This window comes from Nycticebus coucang, chromosome 1, assembly GCF_027406575.1.
Source record: "Nycticebus coucang isolate mNycCou1 chromosome 1, mNycCou1.pri, whole genome shotgun sequence".
NCBI lineage: Eukaryota > Metazoa > Chordata > Mammalia > Primates > Lorisidae > Nycticebus > Nycticebus coucang.
Window position 1 is genome coordinate 8255799 of NC_069780.1, and position 16662 is coordinate 8272460.

Consider the following 16662-nt stretch of genomic DNA (forward strand, 5'->3'; position numbering starts at 1 on the left):
GCAGCTTCACCACGGTCATCGTGATCATATTGACTATTAGGAGCAGTGTTCTGAATAGCATGGAAATCAGTAGGCAGTGTTTCTTTGTTAAAAAAGGAGAAAATTATATGATCCCTGTCTTTGATATATCACACCAAATCCCTAAACATTGAAACAAAAATAAATCGATGGTAGAATAGCACGATAGGATGGTTTCTCTTTATGTATTTTATCATGTCTTTGAATGTGAATGTAGGTGAAGTCAAATTGTCCTTTTTACTGAAGGACCCAGTGTTCACGTCACAGTCATAGACTGGTGAGGGCACTGGAAGCTTGTAGCAGAGCACACGGAAGAGGGCAGCAAACCATGAGCGTGAGGTGGAGGCAGAATCCCTCCAAGAGTGTCCCTTTCTGGAGAGCAGGGTCATCAGTCTCCTTGCGGTCTTTGGTCTGGTGTGTCCGTGTGACGGTTAGGGCAGGGGTGGCAGCTTCTCTCTGGCTTATGCAGCAGAATTCTCTTAAAAGGAAAATAATGAGTTTTGTTTCACAAAGTCATTTTGGTCAAAGCAAAAGTTGAATGTGAGCTCCCCACCACAGTGAAAGGATGCCACTTGAGCCATGTGGGCCTCTTCTGTAGGTAGCAGATCTGTTCAGAACGTCCCACCTCACCACACACAATCCTCGTTCCCCATCGCAGGGCTTGCTGTTCTGTACGGTAGTATCTGTATATATGGTAGCAGATGCTTAAGAATCTCTGATGTGTTTTGTTTTAGAAGTATATATACTGTGTTTCATTTCAAAACATTGTTTTAAGTGACTTAGATGGCATGCATCTAAACCTCCTTATATGCTCTGAAGGCAAATTCAGTATGCGCCTGGGTTATGCCTTCACTGCCAGCTGATTCATCCTGTTTCTGCAAAATAATCTATATGTAAACGTCCACTGTCTGTAGTGCCCACTGCTCTCCACTGGCCTTTGATTGATACGAAATTTTGATGGGCAGTAATCTATATAGCTCTTTTCTTTTTGAAATATCTTTTTAGACACTCTAAAAAGTTATAATCATTTATGTATTTTCCTGTTTCTTTTAAATGTTTATATTTTCACTCATTAAAAGAACATCTATTCATTCTAGAAAATTTTGAAGATTCAAGAAATGTGAAAAAGAGACCGAAAAATCTATCCATAATACCTAAGATATCCAGTGTCTCCAAAGACATCCACTGCTTTTGTAATGTTGGGCTTTAGTGCAATGTTTTCAAACATTAAAATCATTGTGATTATTCTGTTTACACAAATTTACATTATGCATTTTCATTTAGCATGGTTTTTATACTTTTAAATATAATATAGACCCCAAACTGAATATTAACTATTTAGAGAATCATCTAAATATATTTAAGATCTAAGTTATATTTAAGATCTTTAGAAAATGGGATATGCTTTAAAGAATACTCTTTAGCCTGTAGATACTTTTTATTGGTGTATAAAACTAGCATATAGGTTAGATGTTAGTATATACATATGGAACATTATAAACAGAGATTGTATTTTAATAGCAGATTCCCTAGGTGCTAGGACTTCAATGAATTATACCTTCTAAATTATAGAATTCAGAATTATTAAAATTTTTATAGCAAACATTTATTTTGTAATAAGAAATAAATTTTTTTTAAGTTATTGATATTGGGAAATGAAAGTGATAAGACTTTGAAAGTTAAGCATCTACCTTTCAAACATGCCTTTTCCTTTCCTCTTAACAATTTGAAAAATAGCTTTGATGTGAGTTTGCTAACAGTAAGAGTTTCAGAATATTGAGTAAAAATTAGTTCTTTACTGTTTAATTTTTGTCTGAGACTCCGTCTGCATATGAAGGATGTCTGATTTTGTATTCAGGGGAAAATGTTGGTTTGATTTGAGTAGTGTTAATGAAATCAAAGTCACAAGTTCCAACCTTATATCTTCAAGATAGCATGGTCCTTTTCTGAAACTCACAATTTTCCAAGACTATGACATTAAGCTTGGCCATCCTTCTTATTCATGTGAGCTCCTGGTCCTGGGTAGGAAATTATGGAGGGATCAGAGCACATGTACTGTGCTAGGAGAGGATGAAGACGGCACGGGGGAGATGAATCAGGAGGCATTCAAACGGTGTGCTGAGTTTCTCATTCCAGTCAGGAAATCCAGCTGCTTCTCAATTTAGCTGTGCAACCTGGAGATGTTAATTTGATATGTGCCACTGCAACCCTTATTTCTACAGGGCGAAGAATTAATTCACTTAGACGGAAAGTGCTGTCCTGAATGCATTTCAAGGAATGGTTATTGTGTTTATGAAGAAAATGGAGAATTTGTGAGTATCAGGCTAATCACTGAAAACTATTCAAAATGGATTCAAAATTAATCTCGGGAAGGGATATTACCTTCTTTCTTGTTTCTTTTACTCATTCATTTGTTCAACAAATGGTATTGCACACCTCCTGTGTACCAGGCACCGGGACACTGGAGAGAACACGATGGGTAGAGCCCCTGCTCTTGGTAGTGGGGTCGCTTTGGTGTCGGTACACGGAGACGGAGGAGGGGCGCTGCCCAGAGCACGAGGCCGCATGGGGGGTCCAGGGAATGGCTGGATGGAAAGGCCGGGGTGTGTTCTTTACACAAGATGAACAGGGAAGTCCTCCCCTGTGGAGGGGCCTGAGCAAAGTCTGCAGCAAGTCAGGCACACGGGTGTCTGGGGGAAACACAGCAGGAAGGGGGATCAGTAAATGCAAAGGCACCGAGGCAGGAGTATGGTATGTTCAGGAAATAGCGAGAAATCGAGCATGGCTGGAACAAAATGAGGGAGGGAGGGAGAAGCTGGAGGCGAGGTCTAGCCAGCAGCTCATAGTAGGGCTTTGAGCAGAGCAGTGCTGTGATTTCGTTTTCTCACGAAGGGACCACTCTGGCTGCCACATGGCCAAGGGATAGAAGGGGACTAGACTGGAGTAGGTGGCCGGATTAGAAGGGTTCTGCAATAGTCCAGGTGAAGGGTGATGGTGGCTCGGTTTACAGAGGAAGCAGGGAATGTCGTGAACAGTGATCAGGGCCTAGCTTTCTATTGCAGGGAGACGTGAAGGGATGTTGAGGGACTGTGTGGAGGTAAAACTCCATTTACTAAGGTTCTATTGCTCCTGTGTCTGTACTTTTCCATTACCCAAAGGTAAAAGTATTTATCTTAATCTCTTCAAATTTTGCCCGATTTATATAATCCGTGATTTTCATGTTGAGCATTAGAATACTGATAAATTCATTGGGTTTTAGAAAATCTGCCAGTTGGTCATAAACACCACTGTTTTTGTGGCCAATCAGAATAGGATGCTCCTCGGCCTCTCTGAGCCTCCGGGGGTGTGTGCCAGGAGCCCAAGTGGATGCCTGAAATCACAACTGCTGAAATGGATTTCCATCAGCTGAGACATGCTTCTGTTCTTGTCTCCCACCCACAAATTTAGAGCCTTTCCCATCTTAACTGAGCGTTTGTCACACACTGTGGCTATAACTTTTGCTGTTTGAGGTGCAACAGCGGAAGTAACATGAATTGTTTTCTTCTTCACAATTGCGCAGATATTAGATTCATTCTTATCATAGATCTTAGTAACCGTGGCATAAGATTATTTTCTTTCCTTATTAAGTGGAGATCTTTTGCCCCTTCACTTAAAGGAAGCACGGATGGCTTCTCTTTCATACATCCGAGTCACAGCATCATTACTGTTATGCTTTGGGGCATTTTTAAGTAAAATAAAGTTTCTTGGAACACAAGCCTTGTGATACCATGACAGTTAATCCTGAGACAGCTACTGAAAGACTAACAAGCCGTGGCGTCACAGCGTGGATATGCTGGACGGGGAGGGTTCATGTCCAGGGCAGGGCAGGGCTGGATGGCGCAGATTTTATCATATTACACAGAATGGCACACACTCTAAAACTGATCAGTCGTTTATTTCTGGAATTTTTCATTTAATATTTTCTCATTGTGGTTGACCTAGGTAAGTGCAACCTCAGAAAGCAAAACTGTTAGAAGAGGAGGCTGCTGTGTAAGAATTGGGACTAAATGCTTTGGTGAAACGATTGCTCCTCTCTTTTTGGCGGGGGGATTTGGGTGAATTGTCACCCTGCCAGTGTTTCTGTATATTCTGGGGAGGCAGCGTTGCGTAGGGCTTATAGTGTGATCTTGGGCAAGGTACTTAATCCTCATTTAAAGTGGGGATAACAAGAGCATCACCTCACGGGGCTGTAGAGGTAATACATGTAAAACATATAGAATAGTGCCTGGTACATGTTTAAAAAATTTAAAAACGTTGGTATTACTATGATTATTGTGCTGTTAGCATTGTTTCATAGCAGTATTTTATAATTTAGTCAGCATGGTTTCTTAATAATTTAGATTAAGTCCTCTCTGTAAGTGTTGAATTTATATTTTCTCAATCATAGTATCCATTTCCCTATTCATTTCTGGAAGCAAATTAGACTCAGTGGAATTAAAGAAGACAGAGTTGTTTTAAATAAGCACAAAATCTCCATAATACTTTGGTATGTAAAACGAAACAATGTGCCCCTGAGTGTGGATTGCTTGACCAAGAGGTCCTTCATATTGAGAGCAATTGAAGCCAAGCACTTGAACACAAATTCAAAAATATTTCCAAGGCATGCTGTCCCCATCTCATAGTGGTATACTTTTCTTGTTTTGATAATATAGATTTTGTTACTATTCGTAGCAAATGAATGAAGTTGCATGTTACTAGAGGAAAAATGGATAACTCCTAATGAAAAAGTAACTACATCAACCCTAATGGTGTTTTTAGTGGTGTAATATATACATTTCTCTTTGTTCCTAGATGTCCTCAAATGCTAGTGAAGTTAAACGTATTCCAGTAAGTATAGATTTTTAACTTGTGCATAAATCATTATAAAATTGTTGTAAGTAACAATCTGTATGAACTGTCACAGGAAACCTTAGTATTTAGCCCTAGAATATTTAGCTGCCAAATTTGATGGCACTGTGATCAGGAATTAAGACTCTTTACAATAAATCAGACTTTGATCCACTGAACTTTTGCTTTTTAGCACGTTGTTTTATGCAGTTGGTAATTGACACTTCTCTAACTATAAGCTCCTAGATGTGCCCTTTCCCCTTCTTGAGATGATTTTCTCCTCCTAACTTTTTTCCTGGCCTAGAAGGCTCAGTTTAACTGTCAGTGCAGTTTCATGGAGCTGCTTAGGTTTGCAAGTATTTGCTCCCCAAACAATACTGAGTGTTCATTCTGTCTAGATTGTTTGTAGGACATCGTTGTATGGTTTGTTTTAAAGGGAAAAATGCCAGCCTGTTTGTTCACACAAGCAATCTTACAAGTTTGGAGGTTCTAAAGTAAGGGGCCAGGAGACCAGCCTGCCTTGACATGGAACAAAAGCACTTCCTCCTTCTCAAGATGACCTTCCTCAGTTTTCTAACATTTGCCATTCATTTTGCTAAATACTGTCACATTAGCTGTTTGCAATTAGCTTAATGCACATTTTATCAGATTTTTATTTTAAAATCAACTGTTCTGTTTTCTCCTCTTTTCCCTCCCTCATCACTCCAGTACACACTGCTTAGAACCTCTGTCTCTTCCCTGCGAGCAAAAAGGAATTGCTTGTTATAATTCACTTTGGATTCTCTGTTAAAATACTCATGTTTATTACCATAATTTGCTTGGCTAAAAAAAATACTTTAGTGTGGGAAAGCTTTTGGCACATGTACAACCCAGTGTGGGAAAGCTTTTGGCACATGTACAACCCATAATAAGTGGGCCTGCAAAAGATTTAGCATTAGGAGCACAATGACTTGACCGTTAGTCTTATTATAGTAACTGTAGGAAATTCAGGATTTTAGCCACGCTTCCTACTGTTGTTTTACAGATTGCATTTGATGGGCCTGCTAATTACTAGGTACATAGAAATCTCCCTTGATGTTTTTTGGTGAAATACACTGAGAAACAATTTTTTTTTTTTTTTTTTTTTTGTAGAGACAGAGTTTCACTTTATTGCCCTCGGTAGAGTGCCGTGGCGTCACACAGCTCACAGCAACCTCCAACTCCTGGGCTTAGGCGATTCTCCTGCCTCAGCCTCCCAAGTAAATGGGACTACAGGCGCCCGCCACAACGCCCGGCTATTTTTTTGTTGCAGTTTGGCCGGGGCTGGGTTTGAACCCGCCACCCTCGGTATATGGGGCCGGCTCCCTGCTCACTGAGCCACAGGTGCCGCCCAAGAAACAAGTTTTAAATGCTTCTTACATATTCTGGTGGCCCCAGAATACTTTTACAGTTCATCTCTGGATGTTCTGCCTTAAAACGAACCAATTATAAACAAAGAAGGAGAAATTCCGTCATTTTCAATTTAGGACTCTTCCAGCATCGTCCTATGTCAGAATTGGGTTTGGCAGAGTACTGACTAAGGGCCTTCACTTTGTCCTTGTGGAAATTCTGAGTTCTTCAGCAGCAAACTCCCCTGAATCCTGATCATTCTTTATCGTTTCTTGTAGGAGGGACAGAAGTGGGAAGATGGCCCCTGCAAAGTGTGCGAATGTCGAGGGTCTCAGATAACATGCTACGAGCCTTCTTGCCCACCATGTCCAGTGGCCACACTAGCCTTGGAGGTGAAGGAACAGTGCTGTCCTGACTGCACTTCAGGTGGGTCCATGTCTCATTTATTTCTAATGAGATAGTTTTACTGTTGAAGAATTTACAGAGATCCTATTTCCGACCCACCTCCATCTTGCTTCTTTTTCTATACTCACCCAATGGGTTCATTTCTTTCTAATTCTTCTAATAAATGATGATAATTAATCTTTGTATGGGTAATTGCCAAACTCAACTGATTATATATGTCTGTGTGACCTCCAGACAGTCATCAACTCTCTCTAAACCTCGATTGTCGACAATATTATACCCTGTCTATCTTGCAAAATCATTGTGAAAGTCAAACGATGCTCGAGAACTAGTGAAGGCAAATCTGCCTCCCACTTTTGGGGATATATGAAGAATTGCTCACAGTTTGTTATGAATATTCTCTCTCTCTCTTTTTTTTTAAGGTGAACTATTGAACAGATGGCTCCTTTTGGAGTTCTCAGATGGGTTTTTAAAGTTTAAAGACTCATTAATTTCTTCCAAAAGAAAATTTTATCTACTTGTTCTGTAATTCTGCTTTCCGATCACCTGGGGTTGAATTAGTTCCAGTTGATAATTGTTGGCAGGCACTGGAGCTGCTCTGGTTGAGCAGTAATTTGCCTATAAACTTAGTATCTCTCGGAGAAATGACATTTTCTCCCATTCATATTTCATAATTAACTGTTTTCAGTCACAGGCCGCCATTTTTCATATTGGAAGTTGTTCTTGCAGTGCTCAACTTATTTTGACTAATCACAGTGTTTCCCTGAAGAGTTTATCAAGGGAAAAGCAAGGCAACTTTATGGTTTAATTACGTTACCTTCACCCAAGTAGCTCTCTGGGCTTTCCAAAACAAACATTTAGCATATTATTATGTGTTCAACATGGAGAATCGAATCCTCAACAACCTCAAAACCTGACAAAAGTTCTTTGTGGACAGTTACCACTAAATTCAGTGATAATCCTAATTTGGGGGAATGAGATTTGAAAGTCTAGAGAAAAAGAAAACTGGCTATACTTTTTTAAGTAAAAATAACTATTTTTAAACATTGTAGGTGTTATGTCTGAACTGCTTATGCATGTTGAAGCTTAGGAAAAACATCTCAGGTATCATAAATTATTGAATCGGTTTAAATCATATATTATGGAAGTAGTCATTCTTGTTTCTAGAGATATTCCAGCAGGTGGAGGCATTAATAAAGCTGATTTTTAGCATCTTCAATTTGGGGCTATGGGAGACAGGACGGTATTTCAGACAAGGAAAGGATCCTTGAAATCTTGCACTGAAATGCATTTTTTTCCGTTTGGAGGCCTTTTCATGCCTAAGTCCCACAGTTTTCTGTTCTTCGTGTTTTGTGTGACTCTCCACACCCTGCAGAGTCTTTCTCTGAGGAAGGGAAGAGAAGTCATGGGTGGTCTTTACTGAGTTCTGCCCTTCTTTGTCCTTGATTTCAGTTCATTGCCATCCAGACTGCTTGACCTGCTCTCGCTCACCAGACCACTGTGACCTCTGCCAGGATCCCACAAAGTTGCTGCAGAACGGACAGTGTGTGAACAGCTGTGGTCTGGGGTTTTACCAAGCCGGCAGCCTTTGTTTAGGTACGGCTCTGCATGAACAGCCCCGAGGTGGTGCTGTCCGGTGGGCAGAGATACCCCTCAGTCATGATTCTCAAACGAGACTCGGTATCTTCACAGAGCAGGTCAAAAACGCAGGAAACGCTCGACAACTAAAAACCATGAGAAGCATCAATGTCATCCGGTTTGCGTGGCCACTTTGCCTGCAGGTCTTTCTTCTAACATTTTCTGGTGTTTTAGTGCTTGTGGGGAGACAGGTGACGTGGACATCAGATAGCTGCTAGGTAGTCATAGCTGAATTTTTCCATTTTCAAAGACTTTCAAGGGTAACAGCCTTATCAGGATGCTTGGTATCTTGTTAAAACCTTCAGTCATTCCAGGTTAGACATTTAGAATTGCCAGACCTTCAAGATCACTTACTAGAACTTTCTAATTTTGCAAATGGGGAACCGTGGGCCAGAGAAATTAACCAACTTGCCTAATATCACGTAGATGATGGTAATAGAGCTTCTCTCCTGTGAGTCATCAGAGGGTCCAGAATGGGTTCTGTGCCTTTCAGAGCTCTTCTGCATCCGAGAAGGAGATCTTACTTGGGAGAGTTTGGCTTGGTTGAGGTCAAAGCTTAGTTACCATTTCCCTTATCTCTGCTTTGTGAGGTTAATTATCCATAAGACTATGTGGGTTCATACCCTGGCTGTGAGTCTTTGACCTCTTTGTGCCTCAGTATTTCCATCTTGAAGTGGGGGTGATCCTAGTACCTTTTTCAGAAGATTGTTGTAGGGATTAAGTGTGTCAATATACGGTAGGTGCCTAGATTAAGATATGCTCAGGTTTCAATAAGGGTTAGATGTTTTATTATTTTTGTGATTATTAATTTCTCCCTACTTTTCTCTCCTGATTCATATAATCTTCAATCTTTCTGAAAGCTGTTTATGTCTATGGGGTGTAGAGCAAAAGGGGCAAGAGATCTTCTTGCAGAAAGGCTGAGTGACAAGGACATTGAAGGCTGTTGGAAAAGAAGAAAAGAACACAGACCCCTGAGCTGCACTGCCCGGCTTCAGATGCCAGCTTTGTGTGACCTAGGGCAAATTACTTAACCTCCCTGAGCTTGTTCCTCATTTGTAAAATTGAGATTAGTAATATCTACTCGTGGAAAGCCCTCTGAACAGCGCCCAACATGAACCGTGTGCTATAGGAATGATGGCTGCTAAAATTATTTTCTTTGCTTTACTGTTATCAGTGGGCCCAGAGCCTCAGGATCAGGCTGCGTAAGCCTCCACCTGGGCTGGTGTGTAGGAGCTAATCAAAGTGTCCTTTCTCTTTTTCCATCCTTGCCTGGAGCCAGCCTGCCAGCCTCAGTGCGCCACGTGTACCAGCGGACTGGAGTGCTCGTCCTGCCGGCCTCCCCTGCTGATGCAGCACGGCCAGTGTATGCCCTCCTGCGGGGACGGCTTCTACCAGGATCGCCACTCCTGTGCAGGTGATTGCCAGTTGGTCTGCAGCCAGTTGGGCCACCCAGCTGGCTCCCCCACCCCACCCCACCAAGCTGTGAGCAGCTTTTCAAATAAGAGAAGAAACTCTGAGCAAGACTCCTGATGGGATGAGAAGACTCATGGTTTTATAACCTCATTAGAGGACTTTACTATCTCTATGCTTCATAGATTTATATGCCCACTTTTATATTTTTAATTAAGAACTAGTTGAAATTCTTACTATCATAATAATCTCTGTAGGTGGGAGTGGCCATAATATAATTTAATTTGTAGTTTCTACCTGACCATTTTTAGTGAATTTAATTGTGAGTATAAGTACAAAACTCACTGTAGGAAGAATTTTTTAAATGCAGAAATGGGAGAAGGGAGTGATAAGAGCAAAGACAAAGGCAGAGATGTGGGTCTGTCCTCAGGAGGACGGATGTGAGCTGTGCTGGGAACCTCCGGCAGGCGTATGGTGGCAGAGAAATATGCAAAGGCCGATGGGTCTGGGGAGGGCTCGGATGCAGGAGAACCAACCTGGGAACAGCTGATACGTGCCTCTCTTTCATGCCCTTGGTTGGGTTTTTAGGAAAGTCAGTTGGAGAAAAAACAGTTACAGAGATGCCCAGTGCCCAGCGTTCATCAGATGCACAAGCTGAAGTCTGAGTGAGCACTCAGACCACACGCGGGGCAAGGGAGAGGGGCTGCTGGTCCCAGCCAGAAGCAGAGCCACAGGGTGTGGAAACACAAGCATTGTTTGCGACTCCTACACAGATGTGAGGAGAGAAGGCCTGCCCCTTAGAGAATGTGAGGGTGGAGCAACTGCGGAGCTGGGCTGGAGCAGAGCATCGTCCCAGTGTCCTCAGATCAAGGGAGGGGGCAGCTTGGCCTTTGGTGAACACGTGTGTGATGAATGAATGAACACAGGACTCTTCACGGTCCTTGAAAGCCCAGTGTTTCTCTAGAAGTCTCAGCCTTAAAAGAGACAAGATCCCGTAGAGTTTACAGCCTATCGTGTTCTGTTTACCTGTTATTTTTAAAGTGGGCACATACAAATGCTTATATGAGAGCCTAATGCTGAGGCAATTCAGGTAAACTGCTGAAATTTCAACTTGATGATATTATTGAATGTGTTCTTTACTCGCTTCCATCCCATCAGAGAGACCTCCTGCCAGCACCCCTCACCAGATTTGCCTTTAAAAGGAATTAATTCCCCCCAGACTGTCCTCCTTTTATCCCACCTCCGTCCCCTGCCGCACACACACCCCATATACATAGTTACTTTCTTGGGGGGTGTGTGTGGCTATTTTTTTCTCTCATACCCATTGTTTTAATTGGTAATGCTAATGCTGTTTCAGGGGCATTTCGAAATGGGTAATGTTTCATTTGATTACTGGTTTATGTAGCTGACTGTTTCACATTCCATCCACATAGCCACACACAAATGCCTCTAGTAGAAAGATGCTGGGAAAATTTGTTCACGCTCCCTCCAGGGAATTAAACCAATTTGCTTTAGTTCAGCCTGGTTGCATTTTTATGCATAAAATAAGGGGGGAAAAAACAGAGCAAGAGGAGAGAGTGAAGAGGAGAGAGAGAGTGATCTCAAAACTTAAAGCCAAATTTGTGATCAATTTCCATATACCGTCTTGGCACTGAGATCATCTTTCCAAATAAGCTTTCTCAGCATTGGAGTTTTTTGCATTATTCATGCTTGTACCATTTTTTGGCGGCTTTTCTCCACTGACTTTAGAAGTCAGTCGGCCAACCGGTGCTCTTCCAGTATGTGCTCAACTTTTCAAAAAGAAGCCAGCCATATCCCGGGAACAACAGGTTTTCTGGATTGATTTCTCTTGGCAGGGTCATTTATGTTATGACTGGGATAATTCACCACTTTACTGCCCCATCAAAACCAAAAGAAAGTGAACACAGTGCTGAGGAAACTAATTACCAGGAATCACCTGATTAATATTCATGCTCACTATGTTGAATATAGGGCAGAGTGAAAAAAAGAGGTAGTCCGCAGACACAGCCCCTCGCCAACGGTGGGAGCGGTCGGCCAGCGTTGGGAGAGAGAAGACATGTTCCTTTAACCTTGGGTTTAGGGGGTACATGCAGTACACACACGTGCATTGTTAATCTTCTTGTTATATCTCGTGCTTGATTAAACTAAAATGGTTCTTAACTATAGGGCCAGTTACAACAGCTCATACCTGTAATCCCAGCACTTGGGGGGGGGTGTGTAGGGCAGGTGGTTTGCTTGAGGTCAGGAGTTCCAGACCAGCCTGAACTAGAGTGAGACCCCATCTCTACTAAAAGTAAAGAAAATTAGTCAAATGTGGGTGCCTGTAGTCCTAGCTACTTGGGAAATTGAAGCAGGAGGATCACTTGAGCCTGGGAGTGTGAAGTTGCCGTGAGTTGTGATGATGCCACTGTACTCTAGCCAGGGTGACAGCAAGACCCTGTCTCAAAAGCAAACAAATTATAGACCACATTGTATACCGCACACTAGTCTCTGATTTGTTTCTTTGTCTTCCCTAGCTTTAGAGTTCGCTAGTTTGATCACTTTATACTAAAGCTCAACTCTCTCCAGTTTTTAGACCAACCTCAGTTGGAGACAGGTAATGCCAAGGTGCCTCTTTCTCCCAGCAGGTAGGGCCACAGAGTGCGCACTCGTTAGTACCCGGGGCGCGAAGCCTGTACTTTAGCAGGTAGGGCCACAGAGTGCGCACTCGTTAGTACCCGGGGCGCGTAGCCTGTGCTTTAGCAGGTAGGGCCACAGAGCGCGCACTCATTAGTACCCGGGGCGCGTAGCCTGTGCTTTAGCAGGTAGGGCCACAGAGCGCGCACTCGTTAGTACCCGGGGCGCGTAGCCTGTGCTTTAGCAGGTAGGGCCACAGAGCGCGCACTCGTTAGTACCCGGGGCGCGTAGCCTGTACTTTAGCAGGTAGGGCCACAGAGTGCGCACTCGTTAGTACCCGGGGCTCGTAGCCTGTACTTTAGTGCTGGCACTTAGGCTTCTGCCTGAACCCCTGGGCATCTTTGGCCACCAGCTAGATCTGCTTCAACATTCTCTCTTGCCCCTGACCCCTTTCCACTCTTCTAGAACCCCATGGAGCTCAGGTCTTAGGACTGGGCTTCTACGTTGGTTCCCACCATCTGTCCTGTTCTGACTCATTCCCAGGCCTGAGGATCAGGCCTTATCCGTGTATGGTGCTTGCTGTTCCCCCTTCCCCCAGCAGTCTTCCCCACCACAGCACTTGACCTTGCACCCTGCCTGTGTGACATTGGTACAAGTGCCCTGGACTTGCTCTCTTTTCTCCATTAGAGTAGTGGTTTCATTGCCTTATCTTAGAAGCCCTGGCATTAAATCTCAATCTGGACCCAGAGTGAACCCTCCCGGCTGAGAGTTCCCTGCTTTTCAATCAACCTCTGTTTCACGCTGGTGGGACCATTGAACAGTACACACAAACCCTCGCTGTGGGAGCCCATAGCAAGAAAAGCTAAGACACCCAGCAGAACACACCAGGCAAGAGCAGGTTCACATGCATAGCTAACACAACTGTAGATTATGAATAGAGAAAATCAGCCCATTTCTTAATATGTATATCAATGTGTGGTTTGTCTGCTTAACACTTGTATTATTCACAAAGCCTGAGGGTGAAGCCAGGTGTCCCTTGTGGCTAAGGCTGCCTTGTTCTGCCACAGGAGTGAGAGGGAGCTTGGCTGGGGGTGAGGGGAGTTAAGAAAGAGGGACTTTACCTAACAAATCCAATCAGTGTAAAGTGGCTTATCGTACCCTCAATGAATCGCCAACAATAAAAAAAAAAAAAAAAAGAGTTTGACCTAGAGCCAAATTACCTGTATTCTAATCTTGATGCTCTCACTTACAAATCTGTTCTTTAACTCCTTGAGACAATTGCCCAATGGGCAAAAACAGGAGCAGTAACACCTGCCACACTGGTAGGTTAAATGAGTGAGTTCACAGGCCTCCCTCAGGGGGTGGTGCCTGGTGCTTACTAAGCCCATCATGTACCTTACGAGACTTGGATTTCTACCTCCCGTTGACTCATTTCTGGTTCTTTTTCTCTCGTCTCCCCTTTCCTTCTCTTCTGACAACTGTAGTAGATCCTAGGATATGAAGATAAATAAGACTCAGCCTTTGTCCACAGTGAGCTTGCCATCAAGGCAGGTTAGCTGTTGCTTACAGAGATGCGGAACAACAACAATGAGGAAACAAGAAACCCACAAAAACAAAAATCTTTGCATTTTATTCTTTGAGTGTTGTGTGGTCTTTGATTTTGAAACTTAAAAAACCAAGCAATTGAACATTTTGTAGAATTCTAAGGGACGGGATTTTTTTTTTTTTTTTTTTATTTGGCCGGGGCTGGGTTTGAACCCGCCACCTCCGGCATATGGGACGGGCACCCTACCCGCTGAGCCACAGGCACCGCCCATGGGACGGGATTATTTTTAATCTTACCTCTACCACTGACTACTGCAGAGCTTTGGGCAAGTCGTGTATCCTAACTTACCCTCTTTTCCTTCAACTATAAAATGGGGATGATTTAAACCATCATTATGAGGGTTAGAAAATATGTTTGAAAAGTATAAATATATTATGCCGGTCACGTGATATTGGACAGTAAAAGGCATCTACTGCCATTATTGAAACCATTCTTTTACTTTTCAACCCATGGAGATAAAAACCAAATGGCTGGCATCATTAAGAAACAGAAAGGTTTTTGCCATTAATTTCTGATCTAAAATAAAATCTGCTTTTATATGTTATAGAGAGCAGTTTACAATATTCTTTGCAAATTAAAATCCTTTTATTTTCTTTAAATACTCAGATTATTAGGAGAATCTGCAATCATTTGTTTTTCAGCTAAAATTGTGGTATGTTTAGAGGAAAAGGTTATGATAAGAAAACCTATAAAATGTACGTGTAGGAGTTAGGATGTTGACATCGTTGAGATTTAAAGATTGTGGTCTGAGCAGAGAAACTTAAAGTTAATTATTTGTTGGAACTGTGGTTGATGAAAGCAAGGAAATCAGCAGGTCCCAGCAGTGAGGATTATAATGTGTCTTGATGGTCCGTCCCAGCATGTGATTTACCCCAGCCTACCTGTGTCCTGGATGGACCTCTTGGCAATGGCACTTGTGAAACTACTATTCTGAAATCCAGGAACTATCCTTGCTCCGACGGGAGAGTCATCAAGCTGTTATGTACGTATTACCTCCATGGCTCATGCAACATACCCCAAGTCTGGAGGGTGCATCTCAATTGCATCGCCAGCTCACATACTCTGTTTGGGGACCTCACACACTCTTACCACACTAGTCTCACTCCTTTTGTTCTGTTCCTTCAATCCGATGCCTTGTTCAAACTGTCTTTGGCATTCTGTAGGAATTCCTGTCGCTTATTAAATTGCTGACTGTCTTACAAAGGGAACTCAGTGCTTCCCATGATATTCCTGTACCCTCCGTTCTGCTCATGCAACAAATATTTGTTGAGTCTCTGTCCCAGGGACTAGGGACAGAGCAAACCAGACAGACAACTGTGGTCCAGGGGACTTACTTGTCAACGTGAGAATAGTGTCCCTACATAAGTAAACAAGATAATTTCACAGAGTTAGATAGTTATCATTACATGAATTTATTACTTTCAGTGCCACACAAATAGTTTCACAAGGGAATATGATGGAAAGTGGTTACAGAGGCAGAGACATGTCTTATGCTTTTGAATTCCATAGTGCTCAGCACGTATATGGCCTTCTGAAATAATTTTTGGTCGAAGAAAGTGTGACAAACCATGGCATGAAGAAGAAAGGACAGGAATGTGCGGCATGCCTAGACCTGGCTTGCAGATGGCCTGTCTTCCATTTAGTGTCTGCTATTTATTCCTTGTCAGCCATTCCTGGCTAGGTGTGGCCTCAAGAAAATTACAGACTTTCTGGTTTTTTTCCATCCCTCTTTTTCTTCTGTTTCCCCATGCTTAACACAGTTGGCTGCCTTACCAGTATAGGAAGGGTGACTAGTAAAATAGGTGTCTTTGGACCTTGCATAATGTCCATACAGTATTCCTTGATGGAATGCCCAGTTTCTTGAGTAAACTAGACCCAGTGAAGGATCCCAGTGGGATTCTAGGTCCCCATTCTCTCTGTGGATATTTGTGTAGGGGATAAATGCAGAGAAGAAAAAAGCAGCTGGTGGTCTTTTACCTGGAATTTTTGCTTTAGGAGGAGACTGGTTGTGCTTGGCATTTGTGCGGCTTCTGGACCCCTGCCGTATATGCCAAAAGACAAATGACAGCACAAAGTGTCGCATATGGGCAGAGAAAGCCCGCCACAAGTGTACAGGAGTATATCTTCCAAACAGATCCTGTTCTTCCTGACAAATCTGAGCCCCCAAATACTTCAGTTATGGATTACAAACTAGTGACAAGTCTCTGGCTTTCTGCCCAGTTTCCAGCGTTCTCAGGTATTTTAGCCAAACTGTCTGGCACGCATTCCCGCTCTCCCTTCCCCTTCCCAATTCTGCCCCCAGCCCCTTTCTCTGCTGCCTGCAGAGCTGACAGCACCTTATCTCTGCCGGGATCTGAGCAGCCAGCTAGTCTGAGAAGTCTCATCAAAGCTCCATGGAGGTTGCAGGTCCCTCCTCTGGCTCTTTAGTTTCTGCAGACAAATTGGCATCCCCGGAGGAGTTGATAGCTGGTTAGTTAACAGGGCCTGAGGGTTCAGGGTTGGGGAGGGAGGCAGGGAGTCCGGGCAGCTATGAATTTCTGGTGGTCACAGTGGCTGAGTGGAAGCTATGCCCAAGCGGGTCACTGAATGTGAAAACCCTTGGGGTGTTCCTGTCTTGGGATGTCAAGTTAGGAGCAGAAGCAGGGCCAGGAGTTAGAAAGGGGTAACTTTACAGATGTTCCTGAGCCAAACATCTGCCTTTATCCTCTGTCTTT

At 43.0% G+C, this 16662-nt stretch overlaps 1 protein-coding gene across 1 annotated transcript in view; it reads left to right on the forward strand.

The window, feature by feature from the left end:
* Positions 1-16662, forward strand: part of FRAS1 (Fraser extracellular matrix complex subunit 1) — a 482654-nt gene that overhangs the window by 213960 nt on the left and 252032 nt on the right. Inside the window, exons 10-14 of the mRNA XM_053590633.1 lie at positions 2241-2330; positions 4849-4884; positions 6531-6678; positions 8110-8253; positions 9575-9709. Coding sequence (XP_053446608.1) covers positions 2241-2330; positions 4849-4884; positions 6531-6678; positions 8110-8253; positions 9575-9709 — 553 coding nt within the window. The remainder of the gene's footprint in view (positions 1-2240; positions 2331-4848; positions 4885-6530; positions 6679-8109; positions 8254-9574; positions 9710-16662) is intronic.